This window comes from Bactrocera dorsalis, unplaced genomic scaffold, assembly GCF_023373825.1.
Source record: "Bactrocera dorsalis isolate Fly_Bdor unplaced genomic scaffold, ASM2337382v1 BdCtg164, whole genome shotgun sequence".
NCBI lineage: Eukaryota > Metazoa > Arthropoda > Insecta > Diptera > Tephritidae > Bactrocera > Bactrocera dorsalis.
Window position 1 is genome coordinate 29,131 of NW_026038215.1, and position 20,118 is coordinate 49,248.

General features: G+C 34.9%; 2 protein-coding genes across 6 annotated transcripts; one reads left to right on the forward strand and one right to left on the reverse strand.

Moving 5' to 3' along the window:
- Positions 1 to 606: 606 nt before the first annotated feature.
- On the reverse strand, positions 607 to 13,845 carry LOC105233186 (zinc transporter ZIP13 homolog). 4 transcript variants are annotated; one of them, XM_011215169.4, is made up of 7 exons: positions 13,552 to 13,845; positions 13,235 to 13,476; positions 2,436 to 2,942; positions 2,242 to 2,349; positions 1,766 to 2,173; positions 1,548 to 1,703; positions 607 to 1,491 (listed from the first exon to the last, which is right to left on the reverse strand). In XM_011215169.4, the coding sequence occupies exons 3-7, from the start codon at positions 2,656 to 2,658 to the stop codon at positions 1,313 to 1,315; spliced, it is 1,074 nt and encodes a 357-aa protein (XP_011213471.1). In that variant the 5' UTR covers positions 2,659 to 2,942; positions 13,235 to 13,476; positions 13,552 to 13,845; the 3' UTR covers positions 607 to 1,312. The 4 variants fall into 4 exon arrangements, with proteins under 4 accessions (XP_011213471.1, XP_049317880.1, XP_011213473.1 ...); XM_049461923.1 differs by having other exon boundaries at positions 13,235 to 13,839; XM_011215171.4 differs by lacking the exons at positions 13,235 to 13,476; positions 13,552 to 13,845 and adding an exon at positions 9,130 to 9,281.
- A 962-nt stretch (positions 13,846 to 14,807) lies between these two features.
- On the forward strand, positions 14,808 to 17,005 carry LOC105233185 (bursicon). 2 transcript variants are annotated; one of them, XM_049461925.1, is made up of 4 exons: positions 14,808 to 15,623; positions 15,681 to 15,805; positions 16,599 to 16,861; positions 16,917 to 17,005. In XM_049461925.1, exons 1-4 carry the CDS (start codon positions 15,464 to 15,466, stop codon positions 16,933 to 16,935), a joined length of 567 nt encoding a protein of 188 aa, XP_049317882.1. In that variant the 5' UTR covers positions 14,808 to 15,463; the 3' UTR covers positions 16,936 to 17,005. The 2 variants fall into 2 exon arrangements, with proteins under 2 accessions (XP_049317882.1, XP_049317883.1); XM_049461926.1 differs by having other exon boundaries at positions 14,809 to 15,623; positions 16,599 to 17,000.
- Positions 17,006 to 20,118: the final 3,113 nt, after the last annotated feature.

Here is a 20,118-nt window from a genome sequence, read left to right on the forward strand (position 1 = left end):
TGAAAAACGAATATCTTACGACAATCCTAAACGCAAAAAATCATATTTGAAACCTGTCCAAACTGACCAATCAACGTAAAAGTCGAATATTCATGGGGACAAGATATGCTACTTATGTATTGGGTGGAATCAAAAAGGCGTGCTGTAATATGCTATTCTAAAGTTGGGTGAAGCCATTAATGGGGAACGCTATCGGCAACAACTCTTCAAATTGAGGCGAACTATTGTTGAAAAACGCCTAGAATTTCCGACTACACATGAGACAGTAATTTTCAGTTAAAAACTATTTGGAAGAGTGGCTGGGGAGTTTTCTCTCATCTGCCCAATAGCCGTTTCTCACTACCGTTTGTTCTGTTCGATACAGGACGAACTAACTGGACTATGGTTTCTTTAAAACAGGGTATCAAAAATTGTCTTGATTTAATCTTGGCCGTTAAGCCGCTACCCCCATTGGAGGGTATTCCGGAAATTGACTTCAATGATGGCTTGGAGGATTGAAAAAGGAAGGTTGGCACAAGTGTATTGGGGCCCAAGGGGGATAACTATGACATAGATATAGATTTTGAAGAATAAAAAAGAATTTTAAAATTATAAACACAGTCTTACTATTATTTTCTCATAGTAGTATATTTATGAATGTTTGTATTTACAGTGGTTGATAATCAAGTCATCTTTCACACATAATATCTTTTAGTCGTTTATAACTAATGGCATTTTCTTAAAGAATTTTTAAAAGGATCAATATCACAAATGAACTGAATATCGATCTACTTGCATTACAGTTATATTTAATTCAACTATCTCTTACAATTGCTACTTAATAAATTTTGAAACAGTAAATTTATTTTATATTAAATTCAGGAAAGTTAAAACAATTTTACACAAATAAATGTTGTAGGCAATCCATATGGCCGACTTTGATCGCCAAAATAGTTTTTGTAAAATGAGAGATACAATAATGTAAGTAAAATCATGAATTTGGCGAAATATAAAAAAATATATTAACAATTTTTGTATAACTTTTAATACCATTTCGGTACACAGTGATTTTGCTTGTGTGTCCTTGCAATAATTCAAATCAGATTCCAACTAAATTTAAAATTATGCACTTGGTTGTGTATTTGCTCTCTACTATTTTTTAAAAATTATTTCAGATAATGCCAAATAAAATGTGGTTTATATTGTACTCCTTGCTTGGTATTAGTATTACGGGATTGTACAGCTACATTATTTTTGGCTTATTTATTTTATACACACACAAGTGCTACAACAAATTTTGCAAATGTTTTGGGTTTTTAAACATTTACAGCCCTCACGCCTCAAAAAATGCGGTCATAAAAGCCATTATTAGAATACCAAATATCAACGCAAGCAACTGCTTCAAGGACTCAGCTTTCTCTTCTTCTTTTAAGAGATCTGGTAATACTGTCACCAATGCTATATGTAAAAATCCTCCAGCCGTAAAAGGCATAATCCAGGAGGTTCGCGCCTCTGAAAGTTCATATTATCAATATAAAATGAAAATGTAAAAGCAAATGTAAATTTACCCATTGCCGATGTGACGCCCGAACCACCAATCGCAACCAACGCACCCATCAGACCGGCACCGGCGGTTAAAAGCTGGGCACGTGCAGCATCCCATCGACTAAAACCAGATCGTAAAAGTATGGCAAAGTCTCCAACTTCGTGGGGTATCTCATGCACTGCACGAAACATAAACATTATTGATAAGAGAAATACAATTAAATTAGTAATTTAGACTTACACAAAATTGCAAATGTTGCCAATACACCGTGTCGGAAGGAAACCAAAAATGAGCCCGCAACCGCCAAGCCGTGTGTAAAATTGTCAATGGAATTGGCCATTAAATTTAAATAGCCTGCTACTTTCTTGGGCTGTTCTTTTTGTTTTTGTTCTCGTTCACGTAAGAAGCAGCCATTGGGTACATCTTCAATGTCACATGATCCCACACAGCCTTCCGAATTGTTATGACCGTCGGGAATTTTTCCGCCCGTTTTGCGCAATAAACAATTAGCGATTTCCACACATTTTGGTTGAGGATTCTCTTCATCGGCATTGGTGTAACCAGAGAATATCTTCTCAACTATGGTGAAAATAAGTATGCCCGATAGCACCCAAAGGCCAGAGCGTAAGGAAGGATGCTCAGAGGGAGCTGGATTTTAAATAAAATCGTTAAAATACGATATTTGAGAAATATTCATTTGATAATTGAAAACATACTATTTTTTTCACCTTCCCAAGCTTCGGGTAAGAGATGCAAGAAAACGTCACCCAATAAGCCGCCGACCGCAAAGCTTAACAGTACTTTGAGAAATTTGGATTCACCAGCTACGAACAAAAATGGTTAGTATTAGAAAAATATTTTGGAAAATTATTTTCGGAATAAATGTTAAATATTGTTTTTGTTAACTTACGATCTTTGTAACCGCCCTCCTTAAGCTTTTCATCAGTGGGTATTATGATCAACGGTAGTATACCGGCTAGACCGATGACCACCGAGCCCAGCAAGGAGAACACCCACGGCGTATACACAAAATGTTTGCTCATTGTGAGTAGGAAATCTGGCACATAATTATGCACCAAATGTGTGTAAATATGGACGAGCTGCTCGTCGAAAAAATTGCCAGTGCTATTCATTTTGACTGGATTAGGCGATTTCTTATATTTATATGAGAATATATGTATGTAGTAGTATTTTGCTTGGTTTCTATATTTCTAAGATATAGTTATCACATTCAATATTTACTAAACAGCTAATGTTTTAACTTGTCAGTCGAACGTATTTGAGAGCAGTATGTATTTTATATTTTTATCATGCCGTTTTTTTTATAGTTTGGCTATTGGTTTGGAATTTCGTTGGTGTTAATGTGTAATTTTGCCTATTTGCACACTGGAACGAATTTCAAGCACACTTTCAAAATCTGCAATTAGAAAAGTTTAATTAATAATTAATATTTATAAATTATAAATTAAAAAATAAAAAAAATTCAAATTGTCAACATGAAAAACGTCAATATTTTTATTTATTTATATTTTGTATTTCAATATTAAGTATTTAATAAGATTGAAAATCAAAAAGTAATCATTTTTTATACCCTGCACAGGGTATACGTATATGTATATTATGCTTGCTAGGAAATTTGTAACAGAAGGAGACATCAGAGGCACCATAAAAATGCTGCTCGTTTGTCGGAACCCTCGATATCGGATAGTAGTTTATAAATGCTATGCAGACTGATCGATCTAAATCAAGGTCTTGTATGGAAAAATTTTGGCATAGATTATTTTCCAAAGGCAACATATAATTTCCGAACAATTGGATTGGAACACTATAGCAACATATTTTATACATATGTATGTCAAAATCAAATTTTTCTTTTAAAGAGTATTATAGCTTCGGTGGAACTGAAGTCTTTTTGTTTTTTTAAATGATTACATACATATTTGGAAGAAGCTCTTTACTACCTGAATTTATAAACCTCAGCAACCAATTTATTTATCTAGGAGAAAAGCAGCATGGCAACATATTACATTTCTTCGAGAGAATGTGTACATGTGATTGAAGGGTATTACCAAAATGACAAGTAAATCCCTTTAGTTGAATCCCAGTTCTAGTTGTTGACTATTTCAAGATAAGATAGACATTGACAATGAATTCAGCTAATATAATGCGAATTGTGTCGAACGCTTTAAATTTAAAACAAGTTGACAACTTGTGAAAGTGTAGGCTAGTAGAATTATTTAAAACAATAATTTAGAGGAATAAAACAAGTTTTATATGTATATAAAATATTTTTAACAGCTAACGGAAATAAAGATAAGAATATCATATTAGTTTAATTTATTTCTCATCTAACTTGAATTCGATGCATGCATACATACATACATATGTATATGATTATTGAAGGTAGTCGCGGGATCTGCGAGACCCGCTAATTTCGAAGAGACCGGGTTGGGCTGATTGGGAATGTGTTCAAACATTGATGATAGCCATTTCAAACTGAATATCGCGTTGGGCGAGATCGATGCTGAAAATTTAGCACACATACACATGTACATATGTATATGTAGTGTTTGATCTTTGTCAGCAAAGTAAGTAGCTTACCATTCGAAGTATTGCGCAGGTCATATACTTTCAGTACATACATACATAAGTATATTACTATGTGTAAATGGTACTTAGATAACGCAGCTTCTTTCGCTCGAATTTCAGAGATTTTAAATATGTACATATGTATGTATGTATGTTATGTACATTTGTAAAAATTTCACAATATTACGTTAATCGGTGAAACATAGTGGTGAATATAAGTTCACTGCTATCAATATGAATTATTTTAAATAGAAGTGATTTAATACATTATACATATGTATGGACATATGTTTATACATAGTATGTGTTTGTGTATAATTAAATGCACATGCATGCTGCGTTATCACCTACAATGTGCATTTTTAAATGAAGTTCTCCTTCAGACTCATTACTCATAGTTCCATTGCGTTAATCAAGGAAAACCAGAGTGTACGGAGTTTTGTATAGGCGTAGTGTATATCTTTAACTTTAGTTTCATACTGTTGTATGTATGTATATACATCTAAGTATGATTGTGATAATGTAGATATGTATGTATGTATGTATATACTATTGGCTGAACCTGACTTTTGTTGTTATTTGTGAAGAAAATTGTGTTTTATGACTTCGGGTTGTTGCACCGTCTTAGTAAAATATAAAGGACATAAGTGGTATCAGTACTTCTACACTATCTCATTGTAATAACGGTTATACCCCGAAGGAAACGGCGGAAATCCTATAAAATTACCAACATGAAAAGCTGAGTCGATTTAGCCATTATCGGACCACTATAGAATACAGGTATGGCTGCCATATATGTATGTATACTAAACGATCGGAATGTAGTGCTTGTGTGAAGAACGACAAGACATCTTAACAAAATTTAAACAAATTGTTTAGGTCGCAACACTATAGCTGTCATACAATCTGATCGATAGAGTCCTTGAATGGAAAAAAATTTTATTTGACAAAACATCTTCAAGAAATTTGACATGGCTTGTTTTTCAAGATATTTTTTTAGATCGATCCAATATAGCATATAGCCGTCATACAAAATTACCAATCAAAGTCAATTTCTTGTAAGAAATATATTGAATTTGTAAAAAGTATTAAATCTAGTTTACTTTTTGCTAAAAATTGAATGAAAGAAGTGTTTTTTCCAATATGGTTCTGGCTTCGTTTTTCATTTATCTTCCTTTAACTGCTCCAACGGGTGTAAACAAGGTGTTTTCAAATAGAACACACCTATCACTACTTCTAATCAATCTAGTTGCAATAACGGTTATTTTTAATAATTCAAAAAAATTCACAGCGCCAATAGCAATCTAATTTTAATCTTGATGAGTTCTGCACTCACCACTAAAATCACTGCTGTTTTGGAAACCAAACTTATATTGTGGACACTTGAAAGTGTTAAATTTGACTAAATAAAATTTTGATATAAAAGAAGAAAGTAACATAATTTCGGCAAAAGACCAAATCAATGACAATGAGTGACAGTTTTCTGTCGCTACAACAAACTGACATCTGAGTGAAATGCGTAAGCTTTGCTCAGTTATGGTAGTTAACAATTTAAACCAAAAAAGTAGAATATAGAAGTCTGAGTATGTGTATGTCAGTGTTGCCACTTGACAAAATTTTTGTGTACCGATCTTTCTCATTTTTTCTCTGCAAGGCGTCTGAAACTCTCCCCAACTAAACGATCATATTAACGACATGGACGAAGGAGTACAGACTGATTCTTATTATCACAGTCGATGGCGTTAAAATTCCGACTGTCAACGACCTTCAGATTTTAGGCGTCACATTTGACAGCCTGTGTGCTTTTTCTCTTCATATACGACCGAGCTTAATGTCAAAGTACAGAGCTGCAACAAAATCCTCAAGTCGCGAGCCAGCAGCTCTTGGGTAAAGGACAAACAAACATTGCTGGCAATATTCTAGGCAATCAGACAGCCGGTCATCAAGCACGCTGCATTGAAATGATTACCTGGGTGTAGTGAAACGCAGAGGAAGAAGTATCAGATGCACTCGGTACTATTAAAGGATGCCTCTTGATGTCTCCTGTCGAACACTTACACCGCTCAAGGAATACAATACACTCTCTTTAAGCAACGTTTAGTTGAAGTCAAATCACCACCTTGTAGTTGAAGTCAAATGCCCGATCGGACCAAAACGGCAACGCTAGTTTAAACCATAAATATAAATATATCTAGTTAAAGTACGAGTATGTTGAAGTATTTGTTTTATCGAAAAGTGTGTAAATTGAAGAAGTCATCAAAGTGTAATTATAAATTGTGTGCTACCAAATGCTTTGATTAGATAAAGGCTTGTCTAGCTGTATAAAATTAGTCAATATATATAAACATACATCTATACATATATAAAGTGTTGACAGACAACAGTAAGATATTAATACTGGAAAAACATTGGTTGATTCTGAAATTTTTAAGAGTTCATTAAAAATGTCATATCAGTGAGGATTAAAAATAAATGTTACTAAGTATACAGCATGAATGTCTGAAGCCATACGATTACAAAAAAGGCCATATTGTAGTAGTATTGCAAATAAGTTTTAGTAAAAGGATTTTCTATGAAATTGTATGCAAAAATGTGCAAATTATTAATAAATGTACTTTGGCACTAATATCAGCAATAAAATTAATAATAATATATTTATTTAATAGTTTAAGTGTATGTGCAAGCCGTCGAAGAAATATAATATTGTTAAAAGATATAAACTCTTAAGATATCAGCCGCCTTTGACGGAAAGCAATAAATCAATGGTATTTATTAAATTCGACAAATTTATAACGCCGTATTATTTTGGTCTAAACAAAGGAGTTGGTTGCTCACTAGCGTTGACGTGTCACGCTTATCAGCGAGACCAATGATGCTACCACGACAATATTACATATAACTCTCTTTGATTATAGCACCATGACTACAAGCGTAGATATACATACATACATGTTATGCTGAATGTAGGAAAAAACAGCTTTAGATAATTTTATGTTTGATTTATGTAGATTCCCTCAGCTGCCCAGCAAACATGTGCGCAAAGAAGCTTATAGGGTTCAATAACCGTTGTTTTGAGAAGTATGGTATATAAAGAATTGTAAATTAATATCCACAGTAAGAAATTTGAAAAACAGCAAGCATCGATTTTTATATTCTGAATTGAAATTCTATATATAGAGAGAAATATTTGTAAAAATAAAAAATATTTAAATAATAAGTTCTAAATTATTTATCTTTGTTATAAAAAAAATATAAAAAATTTGGTCTCATTTTCAAAGAAATCTTTATATAATATTGGAATTTTGAGTTATGAAGGTTATTTAAGGTATCAAAAAGCGTTGAAGTCCTATATGACGAATACTTCAGCTCAACCTGAAATTCTATTTGGCATTGCTAGGCCTAATAGGTCTATATAAGGCGAGGCATCCGGGCAGTATAACCTCACCTAACCCAACCTAACACCAAACATATGAAACATATTTGTAGATCGCATGGGATGTTAATGGTATATACCCTGGATTGCCATAAAAATAAATCGACCAAAAGTATTTATATCCTGAACATATACTCTTAAGTTGTTCACGAAGTTTGTAACACCCAGATGGAAATGTTGGATAGCCTATAGCCTTATATATTTATTTTATATATATATAAATAAATGACCACCATAATGAGCTGATGAACCATGCCCGTCTGTCTGTCTGTATATACGCGAATACGTCCCACAATTTTTTGAGATATCGAGCTCAAATCTAGATAAAGATAAAATGTAACTGTAAAGGGTAGTAAAGCTTCGGTCCAGCCGAAGTTAAGGGGCACACTTAGAGTGAAATTTTGATTTTTTTTTTCTAATTTTTGAAGAATTTGGAAGTCTATATCTTTCAAATTTCATCCTTTCAAAGTCATCAATCAGCTCTATCACTTTATCTTTAAACGCAGGCCAAAATCTACCAAAATTTGGGGTAAAATTTAACTTTTTTTTAAACGCCGCTATTTTGTCAATTTTTGATTTTTTGTTGTACGGTGAATATCTTCTAGTTTATCGAGAATTTGTTATTTTTAAATTTCATGCACGAAGTAGGCTGAATTCACTGTAGTTCTCTAAAAACATTTAATTGAAACAAAAAATGTTTTTTTTATTCTTGAAACAAGTATAAATGTATCTTGAAATTTTCAAAACAATCGTTACAGTATTATTTTATTACATTCCCGAAAATCGATGTTTTTTATGCTGTCACACTAGGTGTTAACGTGTTTTCTTTGTTTTTGTATAGTAGAATGTAGAAACATCGAGTTATTTTTGAACTTTCAATTCCAGAGTAAATAAGCACCTACACAATCGGAGAATGCTTCCGCAAGTAATACTTATAATTAATTTCAACAACAAATATGCGAAATCACACGTTTTTGTTTATACATTTATACAAGCATATATTCGAATTACACCAGACTCTTCAGCATTTACATATTTATGTACATATCTACATATACATATGTATGTATGTAATAAAATTCGCTCAGTACATTTTTTGTTGGAAGTGTCAAGTCGTTTGTTATTAATAATTTTCAAAGCACTAAGCATAATTTGAGACGAAAGTTTTTATTATAACATTATTAGTATGTGATATTACATATTAATACGCAACTAAACTAAACTAGCACAAGATATTTTATTGTTATTATTTAAAAAAAATCGGCAAATTTTCATCTCCACGAATTCTTGTTTCACTTGATACTGAAGCGGTATTTTGTGTACAGATCTACTTTCAAGCACTGAACTCAAAACAAAACAGTTGAGTAAATAAAAAGAAATAGCACAAGCAACATTTCATTTTGAACAATTTGTTGTTATTAAATAGCAAACAAGGAAACGATAGCGGTTGCGTAGACTAAATATATGTATGTACTTATGTACCTAAGTACATCTGAACGCGTGTGTTGTTGCAATTATTGCACTTTTTATATTATACTTATATGTATGTATGTATTTATGACACAAAATACGTTTTACTAACCATCTCACTGGCTAAAGATTATTATTATGGGCGAAAATATTTTTTATTTATTTATATGGAACTGGAGATTAGCTCTAATATATATTAGCTTCCGCGCAAGTACCACCGACGACTGACTGTTGACATTTCACGTTTAGTGGCGTATACGGGAAGATTTCGCAAGCAATCTCACGTACGCTTAATCAACATAAAAATTAAAAATAGTCAATATGCTTACGGCAACAATTCAAAACTCTCTTGAAAATGTTCTCATACTTCTATACATATAACGGGTGATTTTTTTGAGGTTAGGATTTTCATGCATTAGTATTTGACAGATCACGTGGGATTTCAGACATGGTGTCAAAGAGAAAGATGCTCAGTATGCTTTGACATTTCATCATGAATAGACTTACTAACGAGCAACGCTTGCAAATCATTGAATTTTATTACCAAAATCAGTGTTCGGTTCGAAATGTGTTTCGCGCTTTACGTCCGACAAATTTTGTTCAGCGATGAGGCTCATTTCTGGTTGAATGGCTACGTAAATAAGCAAAATTGCCGCATTTGGGGTGAAGAGCAACCAGAAGCCGTTCAAGAACTGCCCATGCATCCCGAAAAATGCACTGTTTGGTGTGGTTTGTACGCTGGTGGAATCATTGGACCGTATTTTTTCAAAGATGCTGTTGGACGCAACGTTACGGTGAATGGCGATCGCTATCGTTCGATGCTAACAAACTTTTTGTTGCCAAAATGGAAGAACTGAACTTGGTTGACATGTGGTTTCAACAAGATGGCGCTACATGCCACACAGCTCGCGATTCTATGGCCATTTTGAGGGAAAACTTCGGACAACAATTCATCTCAAGAAATGGACCCGTAAGTTGGCCACCAAGATCATGCGATTTAACGCCTTTAGACTATTTTTTGTGGGGCTACGTCAAGTCTAAAGTCTACAGAAATAAGCCAGCAACTATTCCAGCTTTGGAAGACAACATTTCCGAAGAAATTCGGGCTATTCCGGCCGAAATGCTCGAAAAAGTTGCCCAAAATTGGACTTTCCGAATGGACCACCTAAGACGCAGCCGCGGTCAACATTTAAATGAAATTATCTTCAAAAAGTAAATGTCATGAACCAATCTAACGTTTCAAATAAAGAACCGATGAGATTTTGCAAATTTTATGCGTTTTTTTTTTAAAAAAAGTTATCAAGCTCTTAAAAAATCACCCTTTATTAGTAAGCAAGTTTTATTGTTGTAGTTTACTGCTTGGTTGATTGATCTTCTTCTTCGTTTCACCTTTTTGTTACAATTGCAATATCAATCAAATGACGCTTATATTCTCGTTGAAATGAATTATTGTATTGTAAGCGAATTAGTTTGGCAAATTAGAGCCTCTTACATGTGTGAATATACTTATATACTATATGTACATATATATTAATGATGTGTGTACAAACTATGAGAAGCATCGACGTACTAATTCCTTTTCAGACTCTCGCTCTTAGTAGCACCATCAGCCGATTGTATTATCAAGTGAGAAAAAGAAAAACAAAAAAAAAACAAATTCGGCTGTGATCATTTAGAAATGATCATAACGCTCTAAGCACGTTTTTTGACGAACACTGAGAGAAATAAAGCGCGGTTTAGGGATCCGGGAACGCGTTGCTGTGGTATATACATATGTATTTCATACTATTATTCATACATATGTATAATAAACAAGTGAAAATTGTCTTTACGAATAAAGGCGAAAACGTTATTGTCGGTATAAGAATCCAAGGGATTGTACTTGAGGTTTAATTTTAAATATGTCTGGTTACCAGTGTTTCTGTTCAGTTAATAGAGTTGTCCGCTTAATAGGGCGTCCATTTAAGAGAGCTTTCACTGTATTCTTTATTTATGAATTGTTTTAACTATCCTATCTTCTAAGTTGGTTCGAACTGAACACAATGTGCTAAATTTCACTAAAATCAGTTCAGTAATTTAGGAGTCCATCGCGGACAAATAACGGGAAATGTGCTTTTTATATATAAAGATTAAAAGAGCGAGGTTATGCATCTTCCAGTAATCAACATTAAGGTATAACACTTGGTCCGGATCACAATAAGTGCTTTATATCATCTGAATAATTACCAGGACAAGAAACTTGAACGTTGCTACCCAAATAGGGTTTAAATAACTGCTATGATAACAAAAATAAGAGGTACCTTTTAAAATTAAAGCTATACATTACTTACCAAAAATTAGGATAATTTTTATATTAAATATATAACATTTTCACAATTCAACTTTACTCGTCAGCTACCTAGTACATGGCAATTATAATAGCAACGTCAATGTTCTGTTTCATTTGTTCACAAAATACGTCTATTGTGTTATGGATATTCAGGATAAGACAACCATTTTTAATACATAATAATCGTATAATTCACGTAAGTCAAACGTAGGTGAAATCATATCGTCATTACCATGATGAAGTCATCTTGAACTAAATGTGGAACTATGTCGTATATCAATTGTTTCCTTACAGTTACAAAAAATCAATGTAAACATATGTACAACGCAGTGTCTAGACCCCGTTTGGGGGGAGAATACAAATTAATGGGAATCGAAGTCATCCAACAAAAGATAACGTGTGAGTTCAAAGGTGTTGGGTAATCGGAAGAGGAATTAAGGGGAAATTTACTTAGTAAAGTGCAATTTCATAGTCGATTACTGTGAAAACTTCAATATATTATAACTCGTAATTGCTATTGGATCACGTTTTAGAGAGGAAGTGCCTGCAGATTTTAGAAAAACATAAATGAGTCGATTGAAGAGTGAGATAGGTGAGACAGTAGGAATCTCAAAAGATATATTTGATACTAATACGGCGGAGTTTCTGCGTTGTGTCGTTACCAAAGACGAAGCGTGGATCGTGGCATGACTTGACCCCGTGTGTTCCCTTTGTTTAAAATTCTTTGAGAAATTCATTCGAAATTGGGGACGAATGAAACGTTAAGGAATTTGGAGCATCGCTTGGTCAATAGTGTAGAGTTAACATCAGAGTAGGATAAGTACTTGTCGGACTGCCTTCGTACTAAAGTACATTCGTTCATGAGTTCAAAAGCCTTATCAATGACGTTTTCGAACCTAGAAGCTATTGAAAACAATATAAATTTGAAGACAAAGAAATTAGGGTCTTAACAAACCAATGTACGAGTACATACTTCTGTACACAGATATAACGTTGCTTTTAGTCTGTCAGTTAGCTGAAAATTGCCAATATTAAAAATAAACAAAAATTCTAAGACGTATATTTTGGGTGTTTATACCCTGAACAGTGTACATTAAGTTAGCCAAAGTTTTTAACATCTAGAAGGAAAGGTAGGAGACAGTATAAAGCATATACATATATGTATTTATACAAATTTATAAATGATCAGCATGAATCAGCTAAATCAATTAATTGTACCTACAGAGTGCACGCTTAAAGCCGAACAGGGGGCATTTATCCATTTACTCAATAATCACATTGACGCTCTGTACATAAGCGAACTGGGCCCTAAGTTTTTTATATATCGATCTGAAACTTGTCATACGTTCTTTCTTCTAAAGAAATTTACCGATGGGACGGAGTCGCCGATATCGGGCCACTGTAGTTTGTATGGTAGCTGAACGATCAAAATTCTTATATGATACATAAAACATTTTTATTTGACAGGATAGCTTTACCAACAATGCTAACGCAAAGCTACAATATAGAAGAATTTTTTTCACATGGGACATCTACAAACATCATATAACTGCCAACAAACTGGCCGATTAAAATAAAGATAGAGGTCTTTTTATACACTTGTAAAATATAACAAATGCACCGGAAAGGTTTTCTTGTTTCGGTACAGCCGATGTCAACGTTTTTTTTTTGTAATTTTTTAAGAATTATTGAATTATTGGATCAGGCACATTTGAACTAGCGGTGCAAGTGCAAAGGCTAGCACATTGTACATTCATTTGTACATAAGTAATTTCACACATAATGTATAAATAATTGTATGAAGTATATAGTCAATGTTTTTGTATGGCATACCCAATACGTATTTATGCATATATGCTATGGAATTGAGCTTCAAATAGGTACGTACCTGGTTTGCAGTTGACAGTATTTTGCGTATTTCGGAAAATAGACGTATTTGTAAACAAAATATTACCAATTCATGTGGCGTTGTTTGTAAGCTTATACGAGTATGTATGCACCCGAAGCGTACACAAAAGAAAGAAGTACATATAAATGAGTATATAGCCACGATCCACTAGCCTCCACTGAAACTGAGTGGCTCCACAGCTTGAACACTACGCAGGCACCACAACAAAACCGACTTCACAGCTAATTGGTGAAATGTAATTATAATCAAACCCAGGTTACTTAGCAATAAATGTATGGCGCAATCAAATCAATTACTTTTCAATTTTCAATAACAGCTTCAATAATCCTTGAATTGTTGTTGCTCCGTTTTCAAACTTGTTCACTTTCTTTGAATTTGATACTTCATCTACAATTTATTGCGAATAAAACAGCGCGAATGCACAAATGTAGCCGTTCGTATCACAAGCTGATTTGATCAAATTCGTTTTTATTTTCGTCTTTTGTTGACGTTTTTCTCTATTCACAGCTGCTATACGAATACAAGTTGTCTTTGTTGTTTTGCTATAGGAATTCTACTTGTGCCGTGCGAATAAACAACACACAATATGGCGACTGCAGATAACATGTGGTCAGGCGCATAAACATGGAGAATTGTGAAAATCAGCTGATTTATAAAGAGCGGTGTGCAGAAATGTTGCCATCCTATCTAATTTCTAATTAATCAGCACGCAATTGAGGAATTGTGGCGCAGCGTAAATGAGAAATTCAGTTTTACAGCAATTAGGTAACTCAAATTTGGACGGTTTTGTGAAATAATTTATTTATGTAATAGGATATTAAATATATAAATAAGAATAAACGTTAACCAAAGCTAGATATCCTTCACACTTGCTTTTTTTATAGTAAAAAATTGTATTAAAAGTTAATTATCTTATTTTTTATCGTTCAGTTTATATGGCAGCTGGATATCTACGACTTTGCTTCCGCCGTTTCCCAATAGATGTCTCTAGGGTCAAGCACTGGTCGATTAAATCGTTTTATATCGATCTTGGACATTTGTGTCAACATTAATCCAACAAAATATTTGTAGAGATCAGTTTGCATTCCAAACTTATTCTCAACTGAAAATGTCACTTTTTGAGCCGAATTCCCGACATTTGCGGGAAATTTTCTTTTCTCTTTTAATTCCAAGAAAACTGCGGCTGAGGACCCGTCTACGCTTTACTGATAATACTATTACTCTACTACTACATCTATATGATTTCTATTAGGTATTAAAAAAATATAGAATTTTTGTAAAGCAACTTGTGTTAGTTTACAAAAAAATTGATTATAAAGCATTTCGTGTGTTAATTAAGCATTGCTTTTTGAGGGAATAAGGGAAACACTTTTGTACCGCTGTTTGGGTAAAAATTCATGCCAAATTTCATGAAGATATCAAATAAAAAAGCGTTTCGAAAATAAGCGGGTACTCTACCGACATACATACATACATGTATGTAAATATAGTCTCAACATGACCTTGGTATATTTATTCGGGCTTGCGTTGATAATGACGAGGTTTATAGTAACAAATACTAAAGGAAGAAAGAAAAATCTACACTCTATGTAAACACTTCCATTTATACATACATACATACATATGTATATGTGTGTCATGAATGTTGGGATAACTGTACAAACGTACACTCTTATACACTAGCCTCTATTTGAGTATATACCGTATTATATAACTCTAAATATTATATGTATATGTATGTATGTGGTCGTATGTATGAATATCCGCTAATTTTTTTCACTCCACATGTGGCAGCCACAAAATCTCAACACACATTTAGCGCTTAATGCAATTCCTGTGTCCACAATTATGCAACACAAATCATTCAGCTGAATTATGCCATGCGCACGAGGAAAATTGAGCTGCCCGAGGTGCTCGATTACCGTTAACGGCTAGTTACATTTGAGAGCATTCGCTAAATTGCAGCTATTAGAAAACCATTTTCGAACATTTTGACAAGAGTGGATGCCATTAAGTCCATATATAAGTATGTATGAATACGTAGCTCCTTTGAGAGGATGTTGGATTCTTCTTTGCCATAGTTGGTTATAATCGGGTATAAAATGCCGCGTAGCACGTGCAACAAACCTTTATTCGCTTAAAACTCAACGTGAGTGGTGAAAAAATAAGTGGAAATTAACGGTAGAGTATAAAATTAAAGGAGTGAATATGTTACGCAAGTTCAGGCATGGCAACCATTCTCCGCCAAGGACCAAAGCTGCGTCTAATCACCGGTTTGCTGCATTACTTCTTTTATATTGCATTTATTTCATTTTCTTAAGAATGAGCGCTGCTCAAGCTGAGGAAGGTGTTATAACGGGTGATAACGGTAAGTTAAAAGTGTACAGTTATACATTTGGTAGTACTGTTCTTTTGGTTTTTACAGACATCTCCCACATTGGCGACGATTGCCAAGTGACCCCGGTCATACATGTACTTCAATATCCTGGTTGCGTGCCCAAGCCGATACCTTCGTTCGCCTGTGTTGGACGCTGCGCCAGCTATATACAAGTGAGTGCGTCGCATAATACTGTTAATTATAAATTATAATCTAGAAAGTTAGTGGTGGTCAACATAAAAGAGCTAAGGGAGAAAAGAGAGCCATATGACCGTTCTGTCCTTTATCAAGTAGTCGACGTAGATCACATCTTGAGAATTTAGAAAAGAGTGACCGTCCTTTTTCAGGCTGAAAGGACAAACCTTGCCTTCTTCGGAGCGGGTTCGCCGGTCTTCACTTTTTCGTCAGTTGCGAAACGACACAGAAACTCCTTCGGTTTGCATTTAAACAGCATGAAATACTGGAGGAAATTGATCTACGGGTAATCTTGTTGTCGGGGTAAATAAATGTGGCATCCATCACGCCGCTTGTTTCCTTAATCCAATAATTCAATCAGGATGTGGGCTACGTAGTAAGAAACCTGCTCTCTCAGTAATTTCACACATATTAAATCGTAGATCGGGTGAAATTCATCACTTTATCTTCAGCTGTTTTCTAGGCATCTGAGCTTGGCTCATCCAGGACCTACACGCTACCAGGTTAAAACTAGTTAACCAATATATTCTACGATAGCCAACGAAGGAAAAGAGTCATCCTATATTACACCTAAATGCTCTTTGCGATCTCCTTTCAAAAAATAAGAATCTTTCTAAAATTGCGGACATGCACGTTAGACTAAGTTTTCTTATGAGAACTCAAAATACCCACCTTATTTTAAGTTGACCTAAGCTGCTTTAATATATTGTACAGAGCATTTCTCTTAAATTTTTTTCGTAAAACATTAATTTTAATTCCATTTTTGTTTAGGTCTCCGGTAGTAAAATTTGGCAAATGGAACGTTCATGCATGTGTTGTCAGGAGTCCGGTGAACGTGAAGCTGCTGTCTCGCTCTTTTGTCCCAAAGCCAAACACGGTGAACGGAAGTTTAAGAAAGTACTAACGAAAGCACCATTGGAATGCATGTGTCGTCCATGCACATCCATTGAGGAGTCCGGCATTGTGCCCCAGGAAATAGCCGGCTATTCCGACGAGGGTCCATTAAATAATCACTTCCGTCGTATTGCCTTACAGTAGGTGAAATATTTAATTTACCTTTTTCCTACTTAATGCATATTTTCTGTTTAGCCAAAATTGGGAAGAATAATTAGTGTACTGCATAAAAAAAAGAAAGCAAAATATATTTATATAGCGGAAAGAAATCGCCGCATACATGCATATATACTATATGAGTACTGATTTTTACTATATTTCCTTATGGTGAAATAAATTAAGATGCAGAATCATAAATAGGTCTGCTAAAATTAAAAACGCTTGAGCACAATAAAGACGACTTTAAAAGAGTATCAAACCACCAAAAACTTCACGTAAGAGGCATCTTAGACATGATAACTGAAATTAGGCTTTCCAAATCTCAAGTAGGATAAAGGGCTGGGAAGCAATTATTGTCCATTGTCATCATCTTAAGCTCAAGAGAGTCAAATATAATTCACTTTACTTTTTAAACAAGTTTTCAACTACTAATTTGAAGTAAAAGAACAAGTAAGAACAGAACTAAGTTCCGCAAATTAGATAATATCTTAAATAATTGGTCACGTGGACATTAAGGGGTTTCGTTGAGAAAATAACGACATGTTTTCCATAATATTTTTCATATAATAAATGAAATATTTTATTCAAACTTCTTATGATTCCAGTGCTACATATTTTATAAAGATTTGTTTGGAATTTTAAAGGAAAAATATTCAAAACTCGGCCAATAGGACAACATTTCTGGTAGTTTTTCGGAAGAAGGTGCCTCCGCGTTGGTGACAGAACGCTCGTAACGCCGACTTATTAGATGTTGTCATCGCCCCTGCTTCCAGGCTCAGTCCGAAGTAGCCCCTGCTGGCAAGTGTTATTCTGCGTTCTTCTTCTTCTTCTTTACTGGCGTAGAACCGCTTACGCGATTATAGCCGAGTCAACAACAGCGCGCGCGTTTCTTCTCTTCGCTACGTGGCGCCAATTGGATATTCCAAGCGAAGGTCCATCTCCACCTGGTCCCCCCAACGGAGTAGAGGCCTTCCTCTTCCTCTGCTTCCCCCGGCGGGTACTGCGTCGAATACTTTCCGAGCTGGAGTGTTTTCGTCCATTCGGACAACATGACCTAGCCAGCGTAGCCGCTGTCTTTTAATTCGCTGAACTATGTCGATGTCGTCGTATATCTCGTACAGCTCATCGTTCCATCGAATGCGATATTCGCCGTGGCCAACGAGCAAAGGACCATAAATCTTTCGCAGAACTTTTCTCGCGAAAACTCCTAACGTTGACTCATCCGTTGTTGACATCGTCCAAGCCTCAGCACCATATAGCAGGACGGGAATTATGAGTGACTTATAGAGTTTGGTTTTTATCTGTCGAGAGAGAACTTTGCTTCTCTATTGTCTACTCAGCTCGAAGTAGCACCTGTTGGCAAGAGTGATGCTGCGTTGGATTTCCAGGCTGACATTGTTGGTGTTGTTTACGCTGGTTCAAAGATAGACGAAATTATCTAAAGGGTGATTTTTTTGAGGTTAGGATTTTCATGCATTAGTATTTGACAGATCACGTGGGATTTCAGACATGGTGTCAAAGAGAAAGATGCTCAGTATGCTTTGACATTTCATCATGAATAGACTTACTAACGAGCAACGCTTGCAAATCATTGAATTTTATTACCAAAATCAGTGTTCGGTTCGAAATGTGTTTCGCGCTTTAATTTTGTTCAGCGATGAGGCTCATTTCTGGTTGAATGGCTACGTAAATAAGCAAAATTGCCGCATTTGGGGTGAAGAGCAACCAGAAGCCGTTCAAGAACTGCCCATGCATCCCGAAAAATGCACTGTTTGGTGTGGTTTGTACGCTGGTGGAATCATTGGACCGTATTTTTTCAAAGATGCTGTTGGACGCAACGTTACGGTGAATGGCGATCGCTATCGTTCGATGCTAACAAACTTTTTGTTGCCAAAAATGGAAGAACTGAACTTGGTTGACATGTGGTTTCAACAAGATGGCGCTACATGCCACACAGCTCGCGATTCTATGGCCATTTTGAGGGAAAACTTCGGACAACAATTCATCTCAAGAAATGGACCCGTAAGTTGGCCACCAAGATCATGCGATTTAACGCCTTTAGACTATTTTTTGTGGGGCTACGTCAAGTCTAAAGTCTACAGAAATAAGCCAGCAACTATTCCAGCTTTGGAAGACAACATTTCCGAAGAAATTCGGGCTATTCCGGCCGAAATGCTCGAAAAAGTTGCCCAAAATTGGACTTTCCGAATGGACCACCTAAGACGCAGCCGCGGTCAACATTTAAATGAAATTATCTTCAAAAAGTAAATGTCATGAACCAATCTAACGTTTCAAATAAAGAACCGATGAGATTTTGCAAATTTTATGCGTTTTTTTTTTAAAAAAAGTTATCAAGCTCTTAAAAAATCACCCTTTACAACTTCAAAGTTATGACTGTCAACGGTGAAGTGGGAGCCAAGTTGCGAGTCCGACAACTGTTTGATGACAGTAGATATTTCGTCTTGCCCACGTTCAGCCCCAGACCCATTTGCTTCACTTCCTTATCCATTCTGAAGAAAGCAGAACCAACGGCGCGGTTGTTGAGGTTAATATTATCAATACCATCGGCGTACGCAAGCAGTTGTACACTCTTAAAAATTCGGACATAGAGGCATAAAGGAATCTCGTTTTCGTGCTGTGAAAAGCAGCTTTAAAGAGGTGGTGTGGGTTGATTAACTTTTCACGAGTCTTTTCCAAGATTAGGCGCATGGGAAATGTCTGGTAAATTGTTGATTTTCCAGGCCTAAAGCCACACTGATAAGGTTCAGTTAGTTTGTCGAAGATAGGCTTTAAGGTCCGCTCCATTTCCTAATGTAAATTAAGACTTATGGTTTGAGTATTAGATGAAGTTCAAACAAAAAGTGAAAATTGTGTTTTTGCAGACGCTTTTATAAAAAGTTTGGTCAAAATTTCCCAACGTTTTCAATTAAAAAAAAAAAAATAAAAACACAAAAGTCCTTCGTTCAAGGTCTTGTAAATTATATCGAATACCTGCGTAAATTTTGTTAAGATCGGTTGGGTAGTTCGACTTTGAAAACATAGTTTTGAGCAGAAAGCTTTTAAATTTTTAAACTGTATTTCCAAAAATTAAGATAATATTTTATAGATATTATATAATAAAATAAGTTAATAATAATTTTTTAAAACCCGAGGATGATATATTTATCATAATGGTGTTCGTGGGAGGAAAAGAGTTTATGGTCAAGATAGAAAATTCGAAATATATGACATACGGTGT